The sequence below is a fragment of the Myripristis murdjan genome, chromosome 13 (genome assembly GCF_902150065.1).
Source record: "Myripristis murdjan chromosome 13, fMyrMur1.1, whole genome shotgun sequence".
Taxonomy (NCBI): Eukaryota; Metazoa; Chordata; class Actinopteri; order Holocentriformes; family Holocentridae; genus Myripristis; species Myripristis murdjan.
In genome coordinates, this window is record NC_043992.1 from 31623394 (window position 1) to 31635229 (window position 11836).

Genomic DNA, 11836 nt, shown 5'->3' on the forward strand with positions numbered 1-11836 from the left:
CCAGATTCTACACACAACCAGCGGGAAAAATCTCTGTGATGGTCTCCATTAGAAATGCATGGACAGAAAACAAACAGGTCCAGTGTATTTAAGGTAATTGCACTAGCTGTTGAGACTCCTGCTATCCAAGCTGGAATGAAATCAAACAGATTAATGGAGTTTTCTCTCCAGCTTGGATCCATAATTTGAGGTGATATTGGGCGTGATTACATTTTTACCTGTCACAGAGAAACACAAAAAGCTGTTACAAATTCACTATATCACCTTTCACCCGTTGGGGGTGTGCAAGGGATACAAGCAGAAAAAGTTTTAGCATTTCTTCCAGATACTTCTATGCAGAAACATGTAACATCTAAGTTTGGGCTTCAATAGCAAAAGAAAGGGGAAAAATATGTACATATTTATAGGATAGATAGATAGATAGATAGATAGATAGATAGACAGATGGTCCCCAGCCTAAATATGTCTGTCCTGTATGCAGGCTGTCACAAAGCCTCTTTGGGAACTTAGGGAGAGGTCCACTTTTGGACTTTTCAAAAGAAAACACTCTGATATTTATAATACTGTGATATGATATTCATAATTTGGTAATGCCGTACCTACTTTTGAGGGGTGCTAATGGTGATGAGCTGTGACAGATGACCTGCAGCTGCACAAATCCACTGCCAGCGTGACAACTTCACCCCAGTCCAGATTAAAACATAAATGAGGACTGCCAAAATACTTTAAAACTCTCAACTAGAACAAACTTTTACTTCTGAGCTATTTCGCTCAAACGGCCAAGGGCGCCGTATATGGGGGAAAAGTTAGGACAATTCCAAGGGCCCTTGCCTGACAGGGGCCCCAAAAAATAGGTAAAAACTAATATAAAATTTTAAAAATTATTAAATCATCATCGAGTAAATACATATATATATATATATATATATATGTATATATATATATATATATATATATACATATATATATATATATATATATGAGAGGAGAAACTAAATTTAAAGAACGAAAAGCAAATGTGTCCTCTCCTCTCTGTCCTTCACTTTGTCAAGTTGCTTGGATGTCTTTCACCTTAATCCTGCACGCTGGACAGGAGACAAAGTTTTACCTTGGCTGCTTGGTTTGTGTTTGTGGATTGTCAAGCGAGGCACAATATTTGAGGTTTTTTTTAAGATTCACAGTACTTTGCTGTGAATATAATGTAAAAATGTTTTATTAAATGTATGAAATAATTCCTTTATGCAGTGACGTTTTGCCATAACTTTTTTTTCTTCCTTGGGTTTATATAACTCACCTCAGATAAATCAGTGAGTATCTGGATTTTTGACATAATTCAATTTGACTTCTGCTTTAAAAATTGTAGCAGCCTTCCTCTACCACTTCAACCGTTTCCTCTAAAAATACACATGAAAAATTTCTTTCACATGTATTTGAATGGCACAAATGCTCACTTAAAAATGCACGAGTAACGTCAGAGCTCTTGCATATTTATATGTATGGAATTTCATGTGTTTTCAGGCAAAAGCGAAATGTTTTTAGTGGATGTCAGAGTGCATTAGAGTTACTGTATGTGTACATAGATTATTTCATAGGAACGCTTGGAGAATGAATGAATGAGTATTTAGTTTTGCATGTGTGTGAATGTGACAGCCATTTACAATGTATGTGAGAGGTAAAACAATGAATGAGTAGGGTTTTGTGTTTTTGTGTGTGCATGTGTGCATGTGTGCATGTGCGCATGTCTGTCTATATGTGTGTGCATGTGTGTGTTTGTATGCCAAACTATAATCACATTCTAACTCAGTGGCATCTTAGGATTCATTCCAAATGCTGTAAGTGTGACTTATCAGTGTCAGTAAAACTTCAGATTCCTGATGGATCCTGAAGCCAAAGTTTTTCAGATTATTACTCCACTTCACTCAAATCTCACACCTACTGCTAAGAATAAATATTTAATCTCTGACTAGTGTAGATCTTTTGATCACCAAGTTACTGAGCTCATCCAGTCCTTGTTTCTTCAGCAAAGAAACAGCCCAGCTGGCATTCAACCGACCTTCAACATTGAAATATAATTTAAAACATGTCAGTTGTTGTTTCTACATTGAAACAATGTTGAAATAATATATAAAGCTAACAATTGCGGAAACGTTGACAACCTATCAATAAATCAACATTGAAATATAAACAAGATCTGTATGTTGATTCAACCTATTGGCCTCTTCCACCCAGCTGGCATTTTAACATTTATTCAACACTGAATCAACATCATAACTCATGGGTGAATCAGTGTTGAATTTGGTTTTGATTTTGCAAACCGAATCAACGTTGATATTGTGATGTTGTTTCAACATGAGTGAACTAATGTTGAAGGCCCAACAGTGAATTAATATAGAAAATTCTGTTCCCGCTGCCGGGGGGTGCGCGTCTGAATCACTAGGAAAGTAGTAGGAAAGTAGTAGGAAAAAATAGTTCTGCTTTGAAAAATGTAACTAGAAAAGCAAAGCAGCATATACTTTTTACACTGTGACACTTGACGAGGCAGGAGTGCCAGCTCTCTCCCCCATTGACTCCCATAATACCTGGAACCCACAAGCTGAGGAGAGAAGGACAAACACACACTTTTTTAACTCGCCGAATCTCGGGTATTTTGGGGAGTTGGCAAATAAGACACAGTTTGAAAGCCCAAAGCCTTACCTTTCTCATGATACCTTTTATTTTCCGCTCGGACTTACTGTCTTTGAGAAAAAAAGCATTTGTTTGACCAGTACTTTTAGGCGATTTTCTCCCAAGAGCCACTGTCACTCATGCTTTGTGCTCACACACTTTATAGGGCCTCATTTCTGGCTCAGCCCACACAAGCAGTGTTAGTCCAGCAGATAGGCTCTCTGCCTGCCATGCAGGAGATCAGGGTTCAACTCCCCACCTGGGCAAAAGCGACAACACTCCACAACCTACTAACAGCATAGGGCTGGTGGGTTACCACGCGGTCGCAAAGGTGGCAAGCACGTTCAGAGTTTCTCCTTATTAATTTTTAGTGATTCAGACGCGCACCCCCCGGCAGCGGGAACGGAATTTTCTATATTAATTCACTGTTGGGCCTTCAACATTAGTTCACTCATGTTGAAACAACATCACAATATCAACGTTGATTCACTTTGCAAAATCAAAACCAAATTCAACATTGATTCACCCATGAGTTATGATGTTGATTCAGTGTTGAATAAATGTTAAAATGCCAGCTGGGAGTGCAACTATCAGAGATATTTTGTTTGCTAAGGATGTGAAACCCATTAATTCACACTTCCATTTTCTCCCATCTAGATGATTGTAACTCCCTCTACACATGCCTCAGTCAAGCTGCTTTAAATCATTTACAGCTGATTCAGAATGCAGCTGCTAGATTATTCATTAAACAAGCTGTAGATCCCTCCACTGGCTCCCCATAAAATTCAGAATAAACTATAAGAGTGTATTGATTACATATAAAGCTCTGCATGAACCCCATTTACATTTCCTATCACTTTATTCCCCATCTCATTTCTCGACCGCTCCAATCCTCAAACCTCTGCCTTTTATCCATCTCCCGCAAAATAAAAGGTGACGATGCCTTTGCAGTCGTAGCCCCAACACTCTGGGATAATCCTCTCCAACCTGTTCGATTTGCTGAATGTCTGGACTGTGGCTTATAAAAACATCTTTATAGGTGAGTCATTCTATAAATCTCTATCCATGTCTCTTGTTTTGGTTGGATTTTGGTCTGGTCCGTTTCTCATAGTGCCATGTTTTAAATCATGTGGCTTAATTTATTTTATGTATTTATTTATATTTTTGTGCTTATGTGTGTGTGTGTGTGTGTGTGTGTGTGTGTGTAAAGCATTTGATGGTGTGTTTTAAAACAGCTGTTTGCTTAACTTTCTTACCTGGAACATTTGCTTGACCTTCCTGCGCGGCAGGTTAACATTCAGCTTGTGGAGGAGCTGGTAAATTTCTTCGATGTTCAGCAGCCCATCTCCGTTTTTGTCAGCCTCCTCAAATGTCTGCTTCATCCACGTTACACAAACAGGTTAAGGAATGCAAAGTGTGTATACTGACTAGCCAGTGATATACAGTGCATTGTGTATGTGTTTGTGTGTGGTGTTTGGGTTTAGAGTTTACCAGACTGATGGTCATACAAGAAAAATGGACTGACACCTGGAGTGCAGGAGCTCCCACAAAAACAAGATTTCTGTTTTTGAAACCAAACTTTGTATTTTACTTTAATATTATTTTTATAACTGCTTCTAGGCTTTGAGTCTTAGAGTGCATTATTTGCTCCTTTCCCACCAAAACTTTCTGAGGTCAAAGTTGCCAGATCTTGCTCCAAGAAGGGGGTTCTGGGAACAAGACAAACACCCTAAGCTCTTGCGTTTTTGAGTTTCCACTGCACCTCAAGAGCAGCAAACTTTATGCAAATAATGAGGTGTCAAGTTATTCTGTCTGGGACTGACAACAGCATAACACTAAACATGGAAAATGCCGAAGCCACTGTTAACTCCATGATTGCTTACTACTGTGATGTGCTGTGATGTTGCATTTGGTTTTGGAGAAGAGATTCACAGAGGTCAAAGATAAGACTGAAGCTAGAAAAGCAAGAGCTGAAAACTGAATTGAAACTGCTTTAATGTAGACAAATGGAGATCCACTGTGACATGGTTGCAGTCACAAACAGAGGCAATATTTTTCATCTGCTAACCTTTCAATCTCTCAATAAAAGAATCTTAATAATTTTTGCTTGTGGTTGCTCCTTCCTGTTTATAAAACTGAAAGGAGTGATAACGTCTCCCATGAACTTGGAGAGTACTACCGTCATTGCAGGGACCATTTGGGAACTCATAAGAGAGAAGAAAGTTCCTGTTTACTTAAATGACGTCTGTGGAGAGAGTTCCTTTGGTGGAAAAGGGGTAATTGCGCATGCATACCCCAGACTCTAAGCAAGTACAGTGCACAAACTCCAAAACATAAATACCAGAGACGAACGCCTTGTCCAGACTGCAGGCAAGTCGGGTTTGTTTCTCAAATCAGATCTTTAAGACAGACCGTCCACACTGTTATTTGCAAGTGATGATATTTGTGCATCTAGACGTCACCAATCTATTTGCATGGGTTGCTGTGGTAATGATGTAGGTATACATGGACTCTCTCTGATGCACTTCAGACAGTCTGGATTTAACGTCATCATTGTGTGTCACATTGACAGTGATACAGAAGACAGTTTGAAATTCGATTCGGGGCGGTCACTGCATCCGGACTAAGACACATCTGTAGAAATCTGATTGGAATTTCAAACCACCACCAAATGTGGTTCAGATCTGATTTGTAAGGACTTTCTAAAATTAATCTTGATACGTTCTGCATATGACCAAAAACAGATTTGGGCTTGCAATCTGAACAAGGCCTAAATTTCTCTCTCTCATTTGGCAGCTGTAAATTACTAATCATGTATGTGTTTATGTGAATGTACAGTGCTATATTGATTAAAGGATATTGGTCATGTGTACGTTGACGTTTCGCCAGTGAGTCCTCATCGCTGATCCCAGCCATGAGGTAGCGGAGGCCAGTCACCCAGGTTCTGGCTTCTTCTGCATTGGACGTGACCAGGTCCAGGGACTCCATGTGGTTTCCATGGTAAACTGTGAAACAGCAGGCTGGGTCGAAGCTGCCCTCCGCATGCCTGTGGAAGATGTCCGACTGACGGCCCTCTGTCACTTTGTACAGCGAATCAATGGTGACTGAAGGAGGGAGTGGGATCGAAAAAGAGGAGCAGTTCAGGCTGTTTGTTAGAAGACAGAAAGTAATGAAATGCACAGAGGCTGAGCTATTATATCTGCCCCTCACTGACACGATTTTCACCACAGCTGAACTTTGCAGCTCCAACCCGAAGATTTACAATAAAGGGACAACCTAAAACTTCTCTTATGCGCCAAAATATCCTTTTCTGTTCCTCTGTCAGAAATTGACAGCAGAAAAGCAGCACACCAAGCAACTGAAACATATAAATTTAGATGCTTTAGGGGGAAAAAAGTTGCATAACTTTTTGACAAATAACCATCCCAAAAATTTCAGTGTTCCTATTTCTCTCTCTCTCTCATGCACATAAATACACAGAGAAAGCAATCTGTGTAGGCCTCAGACTGTATCACGGTCTAATGAGATTGTAGTATGCACTCAGCTATCTTTGATTCTGTGTCTTTGTTAGGAGAGAAAAACAGCCTCCAGTAAACTATGTCCTGTTCTGCCTGCCAGAGTGTATACATGCTCCCTCTCTCTCTCTCTCTCTCTCTCTCTCTCTCTCTCTCTCTCTCTCTCTCTCTCTCTCTCTCTCTCTCTCTCTCTCCCTCTCTCCCTCTCTGTCTCTGTCTCTGTCTCTCTCAGGTGCAGTCCTTGGACTTTTTGTGGTGTTGAATTCAATCCAAGCAATTTAGCAGTTCATTAGTGACCTCTACATTTCATTTCATGCACTAATCCCTTTTCCTGTCATTTCCCTCTGAACAAAAGCATTTTCTGACCTGTTTTATGAATTTTTGAGGCACCACAGAGCTTAAGTCATTTAATTCACAATCGTCTTCTTAACCCCCCTAAAAGCACGTTATCATCCTCTCCTCCCAGAGTTGTCAGAAGAACATTCCCCCATTACACACTCCCTTTCCCTTGCATAATGTCATCTCTGAAATTCAGCTATGACTGAAATGAACAATATGTTGGCCTTATTTTTGATCCAGGCCAGACAGCCGGTACACATACACACATATGCACATGCACACATACACCCCCATGTGCACATGTACACACACACACACACACACACACACAAAAGAAAGCCTTAGAAAAATGGTCTGGGCAGCTGCTCTGTGTTTCTCTTAATCATGTCAATGGAGATGAACTAAGAGGCTTATCTTATGCTGACAGTCTACACACAGGCAGAGGCACACATACACATGTAGGCACAATCCATACAGAGGTGTATGCTTCAGTGGGTTGATTAGTAAAAAAAAAAAAAAATGTTGAGGTAAATAATGACAGATGCTTTGAGGAGGCCATGAACTATACACCAATAAGCCCATCAGGGCCTCAGGACTGTGGCTAACTCAGGTTTTTGTAAATGCACCACACATTCTGGAGGGGGGGAGGACAGCTGGGTTACTGCCACAGAGGAGGACTGTCTAAGGTTTTGTATGAGGGTGAAAATGTGTCTGTTGATGATATAAAGAAATACATATCAATGGAAGTGTCAATGGAAGATATCCAATTATTGATTGGATATCTTTCTAGAAGGGGAGAAAATGAGGCTGTGTATGGAATGCAGAAATTATTGTTGTTTATGGTGTGTGCAGTGTTTTCTGCACTACGTATGAGTGAGATAAGTATTTTCTGAGATGCACTTTCAAAAACAAAAAAGGAGGAGACAGAGAGAGACTGGAGGGGGTATGAAGAGGCAGAGTTTGAGAGAATAAAGTGATTGCAAGTCTAGACGCAAGCAGGAAGCTGACCCAGCAGCATAATGAAAGAAAGAGAGACCAAGAGACAGACTAAAATAGGCAGAGTGGGTAAGTATATGTGCCTTTGCCTGTGTGTGTGAGTGTGTGTGTATTGATATGTGGCTATGCATGGGTACTCACTCTTGGCCTTCTCGCTCTTGCGTGAAGGCTTCCAGCGGATGCAGGAGCGATGCTCGTCCAGGTAGAACAGCCTCACCAGTCCTTTGGATCCTGCCTTCAGCTTTACCATCTGAGTCCCGGATTGCATCACGCTCATACATCGCTCCACTGCAGACAAACACACACATGCATGCGCACAAGTCAGTGGAGCACTATATGAAAACACAAAAGAAACAGGTGTCTGGATTTATGTGAGGAAGAAGTAGGACAGAGTGTCACAGAGTCAACTAGCAGAGCAGTCAACAGCTTTTTTCGGGAGGGTTAGAGTCCAAATGGCAACAGAGACTTTACTGTGCAGACACACAGGGCTCATTTTCCGCTACCCGCTGACCTCGTCCTGAATGCAATCGAGTGAAAATGCAAGGGGGGGGAGAGGGGAGAGTGGGAAAGATGGCATGAGTGAGATCGGGAGTCAGACAGAGGTAATGTCTGTCTCTATGTGAGGATTCACTGAAAGGCTGTAGGCTGTACAGGAAAAGCATCTCAGCACAACAGCAAGGCACATGGACACTATATGATGACACTTTAATGTCTTCCCCTGCAATCCACACACACTGCTAAGCGATATCACACTATATAGGTGCTTCACAGTCGGAGGAGAAAACTCCCTTTCTGGCACTCGTCTTGAGGAGAAAGCTTAGTTGAAGGCACTTGAAATGACAGAGAGAGCGAGAGGGAGAATAATAGTGAAGTGTTTTGAACAGGAGAACAGAGGGATCGCAGTGATAGTCAGATATGGCGGCGTGTTTGATTGCTTGACTGTTTGGCAGTGTCCAGCATCGCAAAGGATGAAAGGCAACATCAAACTTTTCACATCTTTGTTATGACAGCTGCTAGCAGAGAGCGATACAGAGAAGAATGACAGTAGAGAGACAGAGAGATTCCCATCCTCATTAGAGAAGTGTGTGTGTGTGTGTGTGTGTGTGTGTGTGTGTGGTTGTATCGGTTTGTGTGCATGGCTGCCTACCAGTGTGCATACATGCATAGATTCTTTGGGTGTGTTCCCATGAATATGTAAATACCAGTCTTTCCATGCATTTGTGTGGTCATTGTAGTTCACCTGAAACCTACAAAATGTCACTCAGTTGTTGACGGATCATTAAACCAAAGGCACAAAAAAATCTCATTGCCAAGATTTCCAACTTTGATGCTTGCACAATCTCCCTCGCTTTGAAGAATTCAGGTGCCCAGCCACATGGAACAGATTCATTTTGCTACCTGAGGCTGCATCTTTTTTTACTCTCACAGACAGACAGAAGTCAGACTGTCTCCATTTCTCAGTCCTCTCTTCCCTCCCTCTTTCAAGCACTTCAGTCATGCAAGCCTACATACACTTCTCCGACATCCACACACACTCTCCTCACCCCACTGAGACATCGTGAACAGGTAGGTTGTGCAAGCATCATGAAAATAAAACTGTAACTATTCAATAAATGTCCAACATATCAAAGGCACTCTTTTCATTAAGTACACGGATGAGGTGACTCCAGGAGGGAGTCCTTATCCCTTATTCTACTGGTTTTGTTTTCTAAATCTATACCAATCACAGGAGGAGCTGTGGATAAAGAAGACATTTGTCTTGACATTATGAACAGAGATGTGGATTACACAGAAAGGGCAAGGAAGTATTACACGGATATCTTATTCTGTATGTTTAGAGTACATTACAAAAATAATGTTAAAATAGTATATTACTTTATTGAACCCCATAAGGATTTTTTTTTCCATATCCCCTCCTCCAGGGTCCTCACAGTGCACGGTAGCCTTCAGAAATGATGCTCTGCAGCTGGTAAGAATTCAGGGTCCTGCTCAAGGGCACCTCAGCACAGCAGATGCTCATTAACACAGAGGCTGGGGCTCACTCCTCTTTTACAAGAACAATAGTCCCTGCTGCTGCTGCTGCTGCCACTGGTTTAGAATAAATTTGTGTAATCCTGAACTGCCAGGAAAAGTAGTGTGTACAGACAGAAAATTACACGCCTCTGTCACCTTTAATTCTTGACTTGGGATCTTCTGGGATAGATATTCTACAACACACAATCTGAGCCGACGGGCCCAATGACAGAAACTGATAATAAACACAGGCTTACAGTTTCAAGACATATTAGACTGGGAGTTTTCCATTTTCAAGAAGGGCATTTCTAATAGTTTTTGAGGCTGCCTCATAGGATTGTGTTGCAGGCAAGGAAGAAGCTGTGTTATGTTCAGTTAGAAATGTTGTAACTGATCTTCTAAAATGGCCTGGGTAGAAAAATGTCAAAACTATGCTTTAATGCTGAGAATTAACCCCTTGAACAGGTATGCAATGATGTCCTCACTCAGTGTCTGGATAATTTTTGGAATATCCGTAATCTTGTCAGGACAAAATTTGTGTTCACAATACAAAATATAGGCTAATAGATGCAAAATGCCTGTAGGATCAAACTGGGTCCAGGTAATGTGGTAATTGACTGCAAGTAACTGCAGAAGTTGTGCCTGGACAGTCTGAAAAGATGTGGGTGAGAATCTTCAAATAAAACTGAATACAAACCTCTCCAAAACACACACTCAGGCACACTTAGGGAACACATGCTGTGTATAACACTTGTAAACAAGTTCTGTTTCCTGGGACAGGCTTAGCAATAACACAGATTTCGCTCACAACCTTCCATCAGTTCTTTCGGTCTTAGATGCCCACTAGAGGGATGGAAATACACACACACACACACACACACACACACACACACACACACACACACACACACACACACACACACACACACAGAGGCATAAACACACATGACCCCTGGCCCTACGTATCATCTCCCAAGGTGCAGCACAAATCGTGAATGAACTGATGCTTGTACAACCTGCCAAGTTGATAACAACGACGCAGTCACTGGGCAAAGAAACACGGAGCCATGCAGTTCAAACAGTGGATAATCTGGGGCTCTTACGGTCTCCAGCAGTCAGGGTGAATAAAGAAATGCCTTCCCTGAACTGTGAACGAGTTGTTTACTCATTTGATGTTACCACCAAAAAAGTTCCATACTGTTTCCAGTGGTACCGCAGTAGTCACTTGACACTGCCCTCCCTATACTGTCGGTCTGGAGAGAGTGTGGGCTGCTTCCTCCAATAAATGTGGCCGGCCGCTTCATTTCACCTGACAGCGAGGAGGTTCAACAGGAGAGCTTAATGCATGCAGAGGTTCACACTATACCCCAGGTCTCTGAGGTGGTGGGCGGGTGATTTTACCCCTGCGCCACCCTGGCACCCTGCGTGAAATACTAAAACATCTATTTATGGCAACAGCAACAGTCCAAATGCACATAGCCATATAATTTGCTGTGATCATCATTAGAGGCCATGGAAAGAGTTGGAAATCATACAGTCACTCCTGTTCAGACACACAGACAGACAGACAGATAGATAGATAGATAGATAGATAGATAGATAGATAGATAGATAGATAGATAGATAGATGGATAGATAGATAGATCAAACCTGGAAAAATACAGGCATTTTCACATCTGGCGAGCTTACGCTTTAGTCAACATTAATGGCAAGCAAAGGTCAGGTTTTTAAGTAGCGCTCCCCTGCGCCTGTGCTTGAATTTATATAAGGGATTAGTGATGTAAACATGCAAAAGTACACGTGGTATATATAGCTGCTGTAGGCAAATGTTACTGGGGGTCAGAAATTTCAATAAATAAATAAATAAATAAAGTAACATTGAGAGTCCAATCTTAATCACGCTCTTATGAAACATCAATACACATCACTATTTTTTGTTTTGTTTTGTTTTCCACAGCATGCACTAGTAAGAAAAAATGACCTCAGTTTTTTTTTTGTCTGACCCCTTCATTAGCACAATGTGATTTTTTTATATATATATAAAGTGAGCTGCTGTCCTCATCTGACTTATTATTTGAGTGAATTTATTATGTACCTCATTGTATTAGTCACAAACCATGCACACTCAGAGTTGTGTGCCAGCACTTTAATGGGACTCAGAAGACGCAGGCAAGACACAGGAAAAAAGGATTAATCAAAAAAAATATGGGGAAGTCGGTCCTCTTGCATTATTTATCTCTCACAGACTGTTCTGAAATCGACAGCTTCATTACCAATTTCCTTTGGTCCAGATGCCCATTTTTACCAAG

General features: G+C 41.2%; 1 protein-coding gene across 5 annotated transcripts in view; it reads right to left on the bottom strand.

Moving 5' to 3' along the window:
• Window positions 1–11836, bottom strand: part of plch1 (phospholipase C, eta 1) — a 53709-nt gene that overhangs the window by 32572 nt on the left and 9301 nt on the right. For all 5 annotated transcript variants that reach the window (XM_030066618.1, XM_030066617.1, XM_030066620.1 and 2 more), the window contains exons 2-4: window positions 7656–7802; window positions 5525–5768; window positions 3921–4050 (exon numbers count right to left, since the gene is read on the bottom strand). In XM_030066618.1, coding sequence (XP_029922478.1) covers window positions 3921–4050; window positions 5525–5768; window positions 7656–7802 — 521 coding nt within the window. The remainder of the gene's footprint in view (window positions 1–3920; window positions 4051–5524; window positions 5769–7655; window positions 7803–11836) is intronic.